We start from the raw sequence: 14,634 nt of genomic DNA, 5'->3' as shown, positions 1-14,634 counted from the left end.
TAAAAAAAATATAATATACATTTTAAAATTATTTAAAACAAAAAAAAAGAAAAATAAATTAACTGCATTTCTCGAGGAGATAGGTTTAGAATAACATGAACAACATTACGGATCTTAATCCAAATATTATTCCATTTGATGATACCTATATTCTTTATGATCCAAGTGACCTAATCTCTTTCTTGAGTGCTTATTTTTCACTTTTGCCAATCTTAATATTAACGTTTTATTTATCATGGTTCATTTCTACAAGAGAGCTAGAAGCGTGCATTATGGCTGCAGGACAGTTAGCTAATGAAATCTTTAATAATATTATCAAAAATATAATTAAACAGCCGCGTCCAATTTCATTCGGTGATTCCTTCCAAAATGATACTTTGCGTTCTGGCTATGGCATGCCAAGTGCTCATTCACAATTTATGGGTTTTCTTTTTATCTATATTTCATTAAAATATACTTTATCTTGGAAAGATTTAAGCGTATGTAAAAGGAAATTAGGCATAGTATTTTTTGCATTATTAGCATTCTGTGTTTGCTCATCAAGAGTTTATCTAATGTACCATTCCATTGATCAGGTATTTATCGGATTTTGTATCGGATTATGTACTGGTTCAAGCTACTATCTTTTAGTTGGGATTCTAAGAGAAATAGGGATAATTAATTGGGTTTTATCTTGGTGGTTAGCAAGAAGATTGTATATTAAAGACTCTTATAATTTAGCACCTTTATCTTTAAGAGAAGAGTATGATGCATATTTATTGAGGTTGACACAATATTCAGCAGGAAGTGTAGATTCTAAGAAGGTGAATTAATTTTGAATATAAAACATGACGGTTGTTTCATTGCACGGTTTAACCAGCATATTAATAATAATAATATTATTATTACTAAATACTTATAGAGAATCATCATTACAAATCCAAATAATACTGTAATTAATAAATATGTAGTTGTAATGTAGAGATAAATAGATTAGCAGCTTTATAATTTTATATAATAAAATCTTGACTGGTATATAATTGAAAGAAAAACAAAACAGTAAAACATGTTAGTAATAATATAAATTATACATATATGTAGAAATAGATATATAGAGAATGCTTGTTATTCTTTTACAAAAGAAGAATATTAATAAGTAACATTGTTAGGTTGTCATTTCAATTCTGTGATTTGGCTTTAAAATCATTCCATAACGTCTCGTTTGTTTCTATTCCATTGTTATATAATTTGCAGTATTTAATAATGGATTAAATTGAATTTCAACTATTCTATTTGATGGGAAACCTAAATCAGGTAAATCCAAGCAAGTAGATGCCATAAAATAACCATATAGCACACGTAAATTGGAAGGATGCGCAATAATTAAAATATTTTTCGTTGAACGTTCCAATTCAAATAGTAATGGTTCCATTCTAATAGCCAAATCGTGATAGGATTCTGATCGTGGGTAACGAGAATGATAAGGATCTAACGCAAATCTTTTAAAATCATCTGGGAATTTTTTTTCAATTTCTTCTTGTGTCAAGTTTTTCACTTCACCGAGGTGAATAGCCTGCAATTGTGATTTCTCATAAACATTAATAGGATTTTTATCATCCTTAGATTTATATTGTTCATTAATATTCGTTTGAATTTGTTCCGAAAGTGGAGTTGGGGCAATCCATACGTCTAATTCATTTTTCTCCAATTTAATTGGTTTGGAAGTATTAAGCTCATCATCAATGCCTTTCACTCTAACACGTTTCAAAACATTTGAATATATTTTTTGTATATGATTAATATTTACCTGTGATAAAATCGTAATATCATCATTACCATAGTCCAACGGAGCGAAGAATAAAGATCCAGTCTTATAACGTAAATTCATTAAAAACAATACAATTTTATTAATCAGATAACCTTCATGCTTGTTATTTAATGTTAATTTTTCACCGAAATTGAAGTATTTAATATAACTTAGATTTTCATCTATAGATAATTCTTCTAAATATGTCTTATTTAGAGATAGTTCTGCCTTTATAGCATCTTCAGCTTCTTCTTGTGTTAAACCTTCGGCTAATTTAATTGATTTCACTGAATTTTTAATATTATTATCAATTATAGCGGTATTTGTGATTAAGGATTCAATAAATAAAACTTTTATCTCATTTTCACTGAAAAAATCATTTAGTAATTTTCTATCCGATTTCCTAATATTTGAAGCATCATAAATTGCTAATTGGCCACAATCCTTAGTAAAGAAGTTCAACATGTCATTACATATCTTATCAATAACTATCCTTTTAAAATCTTGGTCTTGTTGATTTAAGCTTGGTATCGTTCTAGTGGTATGATGGTATTTATAATCTTCGATGTATTTGGAGAAATGGAAGGATTTTGTTAAGACCCCTAACCATTTCGTAAATCTTGTAATTGCTACTGATAATAAGGTTTTTGAAGATCCAGGAAGACCCATTAAAACGATTAGAATTTTACCTGCATGGAACATTTTTCCAGGAGAACTGGAATACAATTGGCCTGGGTATATTCCAGATAGACCAGATGGTGGTTCTAAATCTGAAAGAGAACCATTGCTAGGAACATTATCATCATTATTACAATTATGATAATGAAGGTAATCTCGGCATTGATGTTCTGTATCAGTGTGAATTGACCATCGAGAACCTCGTCTCGCCATATAATTACCGGATTTTAAGGGTTCACTACCTAAACCATCAATTAATTCATTTTGATTAGCATGAAAACTTTCCATATCCCAATATTAAAAGAAGGAAAAAAAAATTTTTATTATTATTATTGAGATGGCACTTTACTCTTCAATATAACTATTACAGTTAGGATCAAGAAGAATAATTAATTTGGAGTTTTTTATTAATCCAAAAATATTTGTAACACAAGAAAAATTTCTCCAATACTTTAAAATCTTGAATCTACAGAAAACCCTTATTATTGGATGGCTGCTTTAAATTTAAGTTTAATTTTTGGAGAAAACCCCCGCGTCACAAAAAAAAAAATAAATAAAAATTGCGATATTTCAACAGTAAATAGAGAATGTATTCTCCAAAATATTCTGACACTCTGATTGGCGGTTATCCTCTAGAGTTACAACACCTAACCCGTGATAATGGGATATCACCGTGTAATAGTTTGAAATGTTTTATTTTTTTAAATTTATATTAATGAAATAGGTTAATGTTAAAAAGGTGAAGAAATAAACAAATCTAAATATAATTTATACATAATATGTTAAAGTTAATAATGAATTATAATAATAGCACAGTCGTTTATTCCAATTTACCACCCTTTCTTTGGATCAAAGCCTTTCTGTCTTTGTCCAAATGTAATTTAGTGATAACAACCTTGGATGGGTGTAAGTTAATTGGGACAGAAGCACCGTTAGATTTGTCCTTGGTGACCTTGTCAACTTGGATGGCAAATTTCAATCTGTAAACAGAAGAAACTTTACCTTCTTGACCCTTCTTGGCACCACGGGTAACCATGATTTCATCATCTCTTCTAATTGGCAAAGCTTTGATGTTGTATTGAGCTCTCAATTCCTTAGATAAAGGAGCAGACAATAGAACACGACGTTCAGAGGATGGAGCAGTGAAATAAGCCTTTCTGGCCTTTCTTCTGTCGGAGGAAACGTCTGAATATAAAATATTTTGAATAGATTATTAAATCCATTGATATTGCTGTTAGTAAATTTGTTTTCCAATATTTTGGTAGGTTTATTGGATGTTTAATGATTCGTTAGATGAATATAATGCATTTAATTCTGAAGTTTACGGTCTATACTACGTTCATCCCCTACTGTTGTTGCCGTAATCCTAGTTCATTCTTTAAAATATTATAGTTCCATCATCTCGTTACTTCATTAAATCCATAAATTCTTCATCATTTCATTTAGTTCTTTAAATTTCCACATACCTAGAGATTGCTTAGCCATTTTTTATTCGATATCCTGATGAGTTGCTAGTTAATCTAAGTGTACACTAAACAGGGCGTCTTTTTCAACTACATATTTTTATCAATCAATAATATCCCAACTACAGCCTTCCTACAGGAATCTTCCAGCCTATGCTAATTCCCTTCTAGCTTCATAGTGTCCTAGCCTAGAGTTCCATTATCTAGCGTTATTCCCCCTGCAAGGTGAAATTTCACTTTGATACAAATTTCAAGATAGCCTTCACTGGTCAAGCGTCGTTTGTCCACAAAATTCCCTTCCGGAACATTATTTTTCCAAGGTGGAGCAAAAAATTGAAAAAAAAAACGGCTATTCTTTTCCATCTAAAAAAAGTAAACTCTGGATGTACGGATGGGCAGTCATGAAAAACTCTTTGAGCGTGCCTTTGCATTGTGTGTATTAAACATGATTAATGAGTCAAGTAAATGATTAATCTTAAACAAATTAAATATTTGAACAGTTTGGAATGATAAAAGATGTATAAGAGATAACAAATGAAAAGTTAACGGCCTGTCTTTTTTTTTCTCTGCTTTACATGCTAAGAAAAGTTATGGAGTCTATAATAGTCTAAGAAGAAAAAAGATAAGAAACACTTCCTATAACGAAATATGAAAACATAACTAGTAGGAAACCCAATTTAAAGAATCTATTATATTTTATAATCAAAAATATTATATTTTTGTTTTACCTATTTATAAGTTTGAACTATTTTAAAGCACTTTTGACAGCCAATAATAAATGGGTTTAATGTAAAACTGTTGTCATCAGAATAATAATAATAATTTAAATATTGTTCTACTAAGTTACCACAATAATAAAGCAATCCTTTAGTGCCTTGAAATGTATATATATTTGGTCACGTGATTAGTGACTATGTGATAAAAATTCATAGCCCCTCCCGGGACTCGAACCCGGATCACATCCACCGGAAAAATGTATGCTAACCATTGCACTAAAGGGGCGGATTTATAAACTTTTAAACTAACGTAAACTTATAGAGGACAACTATATTCATTATTATTTTAAGCTCAATGCATTAGGTAAATGTATAAGAACTATTATTAAAATATAATACAAATTGGTTAAACTTATTTTTCAATTTTTATTTAAAAATATATATACTATTTCTGGAAATTGGAGCATTTGGTGTCTCTTATTGATATAAGTAACTTATTGATATAAGTAACTTATTGGATTTAATTTGTTTGGTTTGGTTTGGTTTGGTTTAGTTTAGTTTTTGAAATATATAGTTTAACTATTGTAATTGCTTGCAAATATCACAACTCCACTATCATCTTTCGTATTGAAAGTTGTGTTCATCTTCCATTGTTATTGTTCAATCATCATCTATTCCTACATATAAAATCCTTGAAACTATCATGTAAACATGTGAAATATATTATACATTATTGTGTACGTTAACTTAATGTAACACACTAATAAGATTCGATATAAAGTAAGATAATTATTAGACCTTTAAAAATTAAATATTTTTTTAGTTTTTGTTCAATAATTTGAGCATATATAAAAAAAATTATTCAAAAAGTTCATGAGTATGGCGTGTAGGAAATTGCTATGCTAAAAACATATTATTAACTAGAAAAAATTAATTCCCTATACTAATGTCGGATTCAAGTGATACTGCTATTTATATAACACCAATTAATTATACAATAGTATCATTTATATTGGTAATATTGTCTGTCGTAATTTAAAAGGATAATTGAGGTTTTATTAAGTAGTAAAAAAATAGAAACCTCCTAACCTTTTGAATCGGAATAAAAAGTATATAGAATACATAAAATACAAAGATTAGATGTCTAATAAAGGCTTGGCAATTTATAAATTAGTTTTTGGACAAGAGAAATCAATTCATCATCGTCTATAAATAAAAATGTTTTTTCACTTAATTAACCTCACAAGTTATGCCTGGCTTCCAGGCTTAGTATATCCTGTAGTGGTTACAGGATGTACTCCATTTGGCAACAAGGAATTATCTAATTGGAGATTTTATTATCAACGTATATTCACGTTATATTCTCTTTTATCCTGGAACAGTATACCTATCGCTTTATGTGTAAAGACAATAAATATTTAGCACAAGCATTATTCCTTGTATCCAAACCTGTTTGGTATAGTGTATTTACTAGATTTGTGAAGTCAGGATTATTTTATTATCTTTTCTATTAATGAAATATTTATACATTATTTTTTAAGATTATTGTAACGATTATTTTACGCAATGTACCAATTTTATCTATAAAACCTTTAAAAAGTTTATGGAGCAAAACTAATTAAGTAAAATACAGTCCCTCTCTTCCCTTTGTCAAATTCATTCTGATAAAACTACAAAGTTAAACAAACTTTTTTTTTTGAAAATTCCTATTATTTAAATTTAAAATATATTGTCTTTATTTGATTTTTATCTAAAAAAAAATAAAAAATAAAAAAAAGAAAACAGATTTTGAACAAAATTTAAGAGTTAAAAAAATTTTTTATATAGACCGAATGTAGCTAACCCACACAAATATAATATACAGTCATCAAATATATATAGATGAAAAAATGATAAGGGATGAGCATGATGAGTAAAATTGAGAAAAAAAAATTTTATATATAGATAATAATAAAAAGTCAAAGTTAAAGTTCAATGTAATGTGTTTACCTTTTTCACATCATGATCTATGGCTATTTAATGGTAGACCATATTTCCATAGAAGGTTTTTCTGTGTAATAATGACCGGAGTATGTAGATAAACCAGTATCATTATTACTTAAGTTTCTTGGTTGAATAAGATTATGGTATACACCTGGATCACCTGCGTTAATGTGCAATGTAACACGGCTTGAAGCAGCAGCAGGACCAATAAAGCATGCCATTATTAAGCAGAATACAATAAAGTATAATACCATATACTTTCTAACCATTCTCTTACGTAATCTTGTTTGCTTTAATGAGTAAATTGGAGCACGAATTTGTCTTGATGGTTTTAACCAGAATAACATCATAGAATGGAATTTATCAATGAATGGGATACATAAAACTGGTAATTGGATAAACATGATGATATGACCTAAAGTGAAATCAGCAGCAAATTCTGCAGATTCAATAATCTTAACGAAATATTCTCTAAATGGTTGTGTGACACCTAAATGGTTACTACCCCAAGTACCAGTCCAGAAAGCCGTGTTGGATCTATCATTTTTCAATTCTCTTGTTAATAAGAAAATAGACATACCTTGATAAATTAATCTTTGGAATTGAATACAAGTAACAATACCTAATAACATTCTTGGCCAATTGAAGCCTTCTAAAACCCACATGACGATGAACATAATCAAATTAACCATAACTGAAGTACCATGAGCCAAAGCAGCCATAACAGAACCACCTTGTTTACAACAACGGCCAGCTAATGGACTAACACAGACACAGAATAGCAATGCACCCATATTAACTGCAATTGGAGCAAAAGTACAAATCAATACACGTAAAATAGAATTGACTCTAGTTGCATTTTGAACACCAGTTTGAGCATTAATAAAAGTGAAAGCCATAAAACAACCTGCAGAGTATACGATCAATGGGATGAATTCAGAAATGACTAAATTAATCTTACGAGCTCTTTTGGAATCACCAGCAGCTTGTTCAGATTCATCACCAGTTAATTTACGTTTGAAACCAGTAACACGAGATCTTGACATTCTAATATAACCAATCCAAGAGTTTTTATGGTATTTTCTATTACCTCTTGATAACCATCTGATGAAATCTCTATAATCTAAGAAATAATCTTCCCAAGAGAATTGATGTGGATTAAAGATGAATGGTGATAATAATAAGGAGGCTAAAGAGGCCCAGAACCATAATAATGGAGCTTGCCAATGAGCACACGTACTGAATAATAACATTAACAACGATCTAGCACCCATATAGATTGCTGAATTAGCAAATCTTGAGTATAAAATTGAAAATGGAATACGAGATGTGGCAAACCCTCTACCAGTAGAAATATAACGAGCACCACCTACAGTCATGTCAGTCATTAATGCAGAAGAATAGATTTGACCTGCAAATACTTCAAACATTGGAGATAGAGATAGTAAATGACGGAAGAATCTTAGAGTGGCTTTCCATAACCCACGTTCAATCAATTCTTGAACGATAATTGGAACAAAAGCGATAAAGAAAACAATGAAAATGGATAAAGTGTAACGTCTAACCCAATCAACTACTGGAGACAAATTGTAACAACCGATTGGATATAATATATCAGTAATTGGTTTATTTCTATCATAATCACAGAAAATAGATTCATGAGCCAATGCATTCATATTTAATAAAGTCAACATGAATAATTGTAAAGATAATTGAATAAACAAATTATTCAAATGGAAACCAGGATGAGCATAGTAGAATGATAAGAAACGATCGATTGGTAATTGAGTACCTAAATAATAATATTCACGAGATAACATTTGCTCACCCATACCGGCACCAATCTTTGTGTTGAAATTCAAAATAGTACCAAACCCTAAATCTCTACCTTTACCACATTGATAATATTCACAATGTTTAATTCTACCACCTCTTAAAGTGGCATTCATACCTGCATAAATATCTTCATTTAAATGTAAACCCTTTTGAGCTTTAGAAACACCACCTCTTGTAGTCATAAAAGTAGCATTAATAAAATCCGGATGACCGTAATGTAATTTACCACCAATTTGAGATAAAGTACGAGCGAAAAGAGTACCAAAAGTTTGTTCTTTACCAGCAGCAACATCACCTAAAACACCTGAATTTTCAGAGAAAATATATTCTCTAGCACCAACAATAGCCACTGGATAATTATTATTTTGATCTTCGTATCTAACCTCTGGAGAATAAGGATTGATATAATCTACATTTAATTCTTCGAATTCAGCCAAGACAGATCTAATTTTCAAACATTCTTCCAAATAATTATCTTGATTAGCATCAATCAATTGAATATATTCACCTCTATAAAAGATGATGGCATGATTTTGATTATCTGATTTACCATCACCCAAGATTGGATTACCTGACAATTGGATTCTATATTTGGGACGTCTTCTACCATTTTCCATAATATCACAATGACCATCGATTAAAGCAGAATAAACGATTGGTTCTTCATTTTCATTTAATGGAGGTTCTTCATCTAAATAAGCAATTTGTAAATCTGGATAAGCTCTTAATAAGAATTCAGCGTTTTCCATTTCATGAGGTTTAAATTTAGCCAATCTTTGCATAGAAACGACATATTTGAATTTTCTTCTTGCCATTCTTTCTAATTCATTATCTAACCCTTCAACATTGCCACCAAACATTTGAACGATTTCTGGATTCTCAACACGATATAACAATTTAATGGCTCTTGCATAATTCATAAACCCAGAAACAGTACGGTATAACGTTTGGAATCTTAAAGAGGCCCAAATACGTGTTCTTAAAGTGTATTCAGGAGCAGCGGATTTGAAACCGATACAATAAAATGGTAAATCATCGACATGGTTTTTAGAAGAATCTTGACCAGAATATTCGTTTTTCTCCAAATCCATTTGTTGTTGTTGCTTTTGCTTGAATTCATCATTGGAAGGACCTGATAGGTTTTGTTGTTCATAAGCGTCAGTTTCTTCGGCCAAAATCTTTGTATCTTTAACAAAACATTCCCATTCTAAAGGATGTAATTGTTTCAAATATTCCAATAGGGTAACTCTTGAGAATTGATCATCTTCTCTAATGATTTCTCTTAAGGATAACAAGATTCTTTCAGAATAATGAGGAGTCAAAACAGTAAAAGTTGGCATATTATCGATTGGTAATGGAGTTGGTAATGGAGTGGATAACGATTGAGCGAAAAATGAAATACGACGTTCAGCTTCAGAATCCTTGGGGAAAAATTCTATCTTGGATTTAGGATCACCTTGAGCCAAGAAAAAAGTTGGGGCCTTTAAGGATCTTTTACCTTGTTCATTACCTGGGACTTGATGGTATAACAATTGTTGGACATGATCGATGGCTAATAGATGTTCTCTATACATGGAGATGATGATGGCATTCCAAATTTGGGAAATCAAAATCTTTGGTTTATATTGGATTTGCATATCATTTGTTGATAAGATCTTTGTATAAATTCTCTTTGGTAATCTTGTAAAGATATTTTTCCATGGAGTTAAAACAGACATACCCATGTAAAAGGATTTACAAATGGAAAAGACAGTGTTGACTAAGATATACCACAAATAAGTATCTAAAAAGAAAAGAATGAAATCTGTGGCAATCATCAGACCAAGGACGATTTTTGGTTGTTGTCTACAAGCGTGAGCACCCCACCAATATTCACCGGTACATCTCATTGTCATTGTGGATAAGATTCTGATGGGATCTCTTAGAGATAAGATTAAGAAGTAGTATGATTCTGCGAATTTGGCACCAAAGACAACGATCCAAACCAAATAGGATAACCATCTATCCAAACCTTTCAAAGGAGCGAAATTGGCAGTAAAGGTTTGTGATGCAACATAACGTCTTGTGGATCTGTTTAAATAGGAAGTGAAGAGACCACCTAGAGGCATGATGGAGAACCAAACCAAAGTGGCGACAGCAACAAAGAAAAACACTGCGGAAACGACATGAGCGGTGTATGATTGAACGTCATCTTTATCATATGCGAAAACCCAAATGATTGGTGCTAGATTGACCCCAAGAACAATGCAAATACCCAAGAATCTATATTTCAAATGTTGAGCGCCTGCCCAATTTCTTGGAACAAAATACCATTCACAGACTGTGGCTGCGATTTGTAACAGTGATGCTAAAGTACCCCCCAGGGCGGCCGACGCCCATTTATAAGCAGCCAAAGGTTGATTATCCAACAATTGTTGATAATTATGTGTATATAACGTTGGGGAATTGTAGGCGACGTACATCCAATAGACGGAGGCGTGTAAGATCCAAATACGGTTGAAGTTTGTTAGTAGATGTAACCAAGTTCTTGTTTCTTTGTAAGTTTTGAAAAAAACGGATTGCCAATGAACATCACCCAATCTCAAATATCTTTCATCTTTTGATAAATCCAATAATTTTTCGCCGTTTTGGAAAACAATCTTGTTAAGACCTTGTGGATACCAAAACAATTGGTTGATATCATCGTAGCCGATGATTTTGTTATGATCATTTTCACGTTTAATGAACTTGCCATCATGGTTTAATTCATAGACTTGATCTCTGATGAATCTGTATAGGGGAGTGACGACTCTGTGCAGGTAATCGCCCTCCGGCAAGTTTTGTTCCATGGAATAGGGGGAATTCAAATAATCTAGGGCACATTTGTAGATGAAACAAAGACATTCGGAGGTGAATCTTACTTGGTTGGCTTCCCCCCATACCAGCAAGTACAAGGCGATCTGGTAGATACGATCGGTGGGGGAAAGGGAATCCATCTCTGATTTCCATCTATAATCTGCAGCTTCTAAGGAATCGTCATTTTCGTAATCGTGTTTATTTTTTTGCATTTTTTTCTTTTCTCTTTTCAACTTGGCCAAGTTCAAATTACGGAACCCAACTTTATCGTCCATATCCAATTGAGCGGCAAAATACCATTTTTTATAATTGGAGGTGTCGCCACCGATATAGTCTGCATGAAGAGAAAGTAACGCCATGTAAGGTTCCATTCTTGAAGAACGAGAATCGAGCAACGTCATCAAATGATCAAACATGTTTCTCATGGAATCTCTTTGGAACCCGAACTTGTTTGTCAATTCGATAAAGATGTCTTCAATCTGTTGGATGGATACCGGCGAATTGGGGTCTGCGGTGTATGCTGGGTATGGGACGTTGGGTAATGCTTGGTCGATGGCGTTTTGATCGTAATAGAAGTATGGGGTGGAGTTTTGAGAAAACGTGGATTGTTCTCTGTTGTTGCCCATGGAATAGGTCGAGTATTGTTCATCTGGCTGGGGTTGTGGTTGAGACTGTGATTTGGAATTGTTCTTGGAAGAGGAGTAATAGCCGTTGTATGGAGTGTTGATCATTTGATTGAACTCATCTGCGGTTTGGATCAACCCGTTTTGATCTTGGACGTCGTAGTCATGATATTGCGAGGTGGAGTCCTGGTCTATATCGAAGCGAGGATTCTGATACTGGTTGTTTGCAGTATCGTGTAGCTCGTATTGATCATAAGACATTTGATACGAGCGGGAGTCTAAGTGCAAGTGTAAGTGTAAGTGTAAGTGTAAGTGCAAGTGCAAGCGAAACGAGTATTGTAAGAAGTGCTGTAAGAGGTGAAATTTCAAATACGTTTTGTATATATACGTTTTGTATAGATGTTGTTGTGGGTAAGTAACTAAGTAAGTATGTATATATTAGTAAATAATTAACCAAAAGAAAAGAAAAAAAAAGTACTAATATTTGGACTACCACAATGAATATGAATTTGAAATTGAGTTTGAGTTTGATCGATAGAATAAAGAATAGACAGTAAAGAGGACGGAGAGGAGAGGCGCGAGCGGGCCGAAAAGGGAAACGCAGTAGGGCGAATCGAAAATTGAAGGCGAAGGAAAAAGAAAAAAAAGCAACTGTGTGGCCGAGAAGATTTTCGCGTGGAGCCTTTGCCGAAAACAGCGCGACGCGTCGCGCTGTTGCCTGAAGCGGAAAGCGGGCGCGACGCGTGTGACGCGTGCCGCAAAATGGGCGACGCAAAAGCCGGGTAACGCGCCGGGCAACGCCACACTCTGGCACCTGTCGATGCCCTCCATGTGTATATATAAGAGGGCAAGGGCAAGGGCAAGGCCAACTGCAAGGGCAAGGCAACAACCCAAATGACAACTTTCCACAACCACCCCATAGGCTTCGAACTACAAGACACCGAACGTGCCGGCCAATTCATTCTCCATCACATCGTCGCCAAGACGGCTCCAAAACACACCATGACCCGCCACGTCACGTGCCGCGACCGTCCAACACGCATTGCCCAGACACTAGTATCACACAAGCCAGTCGAGTTGTGTCTGTATGCCTACGGACCACACTTGCAACGCCTATTGGCTGTAGTGGAGTGTGTGAGAAAACAAGACTCTGGCCTGGTGAAATGTCGGACCACATTATCCAGTTTCACCGAGCACAATGACAATGACAGTGCCACCATCATCGATGCCACAAAGAAACGCACCGTGCCCATCTTGGTGGCCGTGCTCTCCCGACAATAAACATGCATCCGAAATGCATAAATGTCAGCAACACAGCTGGCAATACAAACAAAGGACAAGCCTGTCTGCAATGCATGTTGTCCCAGAGTTTGAATTTTGTGTTGTTCTCTCTCCAGGACACTGTGCGGCTGAAAAAAAATAGAAATTTTTTTTCACTCTGGGCGTCGCTTTGAACGGGCCCGTCACGTGCGCGAGCGCATCCGGGACCGTCTTCGAAGACGCCGAGGTTTCATGGAGACTTCTGGAAGGGAACAAGATGTCTAAGGTGGCCAAGAGGCAGGCCTTATATAGTGCGCGAGGCCGATTTTTCTCGCGTTTTAGTTAGGGCAAGCGAGGGTGTGTATGTTAGTAGTTACGAGTGTATAATAAGAGATAGTTGTGTAGTAAGACAGAGTGCAGTGCAGTGCAATGCAGTGCAGTGCAGTGCAGTCGTCATATGCCTTGTTTTGGCCCTCCCCCTGACCCCGGGTAACCTGCCACGTGCCTTTCGCGGAATCTCACATTCTCGCGTGAAAATTATCGACCGCATTGCATCTCTATTAAAACAGGGTTATAACATATATATATATATATATATCCATGTATACCTGTCCATACACTTTCACATAGACCCTCACTGATAAACAAACTTCCCCAAGATAATGCCCCCTCCTCCTCCACCTCCTCCTCCTCCAGCATTGGGCGTTGCCTCAGCGCCAAAACCCGCCGCTTCCGTCATGCAGGGCAGAGATGCCCTGCTGGGTGATATCAGAAAGGGGATGGCGTTGAAAAAAGCTCACACAGACGATAGAAGTGCTCCGAAAGTGTCGTCCGGGGGTCCATCCGGTGCCTCGGCTGCCCCAAGAGCGCCCTCCGCGCCCTCTGCGCCCTCGTTGCCCTCCGCGGCCCCTCAGCTGGGTGGTCTCTTGGCTGGCGGCTTCCCAAAGCTCAAACACGTCGGTCCTGCACCTTCCGCGCCTCCTCCACCCTCGGGTGCCCCATCAATACCTTCAGCAAGACCAGCAAGAAGAATTCCAAGCAATTCCGCCCCATCCCCCCCCTCTGCCCCAGCAATCCCCTCTCTATCCGCGCCTTCAATACCCACCTCGACTCCGCCACCAATGCCATCCTCGAGACCAGGCAATAGTCCGTCTAGCATCAATAGGAACTCTCCCACCGCAATGAGAAACTCCTCCAGTTCCCTGGGCCTGGCGGCTCCGCCTCCTCTACCCACAGGAGCTCCGCCAACATTGTCGGCCCCCGCCGTGCCATCGGCTCGTCCAAAATCTTCCACTCTCCCTCCCGCGCCTCCCGCTCCTCCAGCTCCACCAGCTCCACCGGCAATGTCAGTGCCTGCTCCTCCCCCTGCCCCATCTCAAGCACCACAGCCGCCCTCTGGCCTCCCCTTCCTATCCGAAATCAACGCAAAGAGATCCGATAAAGGTGTAGTCGAT

General features: G+C 35.3%; 6 protein-coding genes and 1 non-coding gene across 7 annotated transcripts in view; 3 read left to right on the top strand and 4 right to left on the bottom strand.

Moving 5' to 3' along the window:
• Nucleotides 1-95: 95 nt before the first annotated feature.
• Nucleotides 96-812, top strand: CAX4 (dolichyldiphosphatase; the record flags this gene model as incomplete). The annotated part of the gene is made up of 1 exon (XM_004181551.1): nucleotides 96-812. One exon carries the CDS (start codon nucleotides 96-98, stop codon nucleotides 810-812), a length of 717 nt encoding a protein of 238 aa, XP_004181599.1.
• Nucleotides 813-1,207: 395 nt separating this feature from the next.
• Nucleotides 1,208-2,752, bottom strand: TBLA0G01330 (bifunctional fructose-2,6-bisphosphate 2-phosphatase/6-phosphofructo-2-kinase; the record flags this gene model as incomplete). The annotated part of the gene is made up of 1 exon (XM_004181550.1): nucleotides 1,208-2,752. The coding sequence occupies one exon, from the start codon at nucleotides 2,750-2,752 to the stop codon at nucleotides 1,208-1,210; it is 1,545 nt and encodes a 514-aa protein (XP_004181598.1).
• Nucleotides 2,753-3,284: 532 nt separating this feature from the next.
• Nucleotides 3,285-3,949, bottom strand: TBLA0G01320 (60S ribosomal protein uL24; the record flags this gene model as incomplete). The annotated part of the gene is made up of 2 exons (XM_004181549.1): nucleotides 3,285-3,649; nucleotides 3,931-3,949. 2 exons carry the CDS (start codon nucleotides 3,947-3,949, stop codon nucleotides 3,285-3,287), a joined length of 384 nt encoding a protein of 127 aa, XP_004181597.1.
• Nucleotides 3,950-4,857: 908 nt separating this feature from the next.
• Nucleotides 4,858-4,929, bottom strand: TBLA0Gtrna3R. Its single transcript has one exon. It is a non-coding gene; the product is annotated as a tRNA-Arg (tRNA).
• Nucleotides 4,930-6,655: 1,726 nt separating this feature from the next.
• Nucleotides 6,656-12,181, bottom strand: TBLA0G01310 (1,3-beta-glucan synthase; the record flags this gene model as incomplete). Its single annotated transcript, XM_004181548.1, has 1 exon — nucleotides 6,656-12,181. One exon carries the CDS (start codon nucleotides 12,179-12,181, stop codon nucleotides 6,656-6,658), a length of 5,526 nt encoding a protein of 1,841 aa, XP_004181596.1.
• Nucleotides 12,182-12,814: 633 nt separating this feature from the next.
• On the top strand, nucleotides 12,815-13,201 carry TBLA0G01300 (uncharacterized protein; the record flags this gene model as incomplete). Its single annotated transcript, XM_004181547.1, has 1 exon — nucleotides 12,815-13,201. One exon carries the CDS (start codon nucleotides 12,815-12,817, stop codon nucleotides 13,199-13,201), a length of 387 nt encoding a protein of 128 aa, XP_004181595.1.
• Nucleotides 13,202-13,842: 641 nt separating this feature from the next.
• Nucleotides 13,843-14,634, top strand: part of VRP1 (Vrp1p) — a gene marked incomplete at both ends in the record, with an annotated part of 2,148 nt that continues 1,356 nt past the window's right edge. Inside the window, one exon of the mRNA XM_004181546.1 lies at nucleotides 13,843-14,634. This exon is cut by the window's right edge and continues 1,356 nt beyond it. Coding sequence (XP_004181594.1) covers nucleotides 13,843-14,634 — 792 coding nt within the window.

This window comes from Henningerozyma blattae, chromosome 7 (genome assembly GCF_000315915.1).
Source record: "Henningerozyma blattae CBS 6284 chromosome 7, complete genome".
Lineage (NCBI taxonomy): Eukaryota > Fungi > Ascomycota > Saccharomycetes > Saccharomycetales > Saccharomycetaceae > Henningerozyma > Henningerozyma blattae.
The sequence above is the reverse complement of the archived record's forward strand: the minus strand, read 5'-3'. Positions and strand labels throughout refer to the sequence as shown.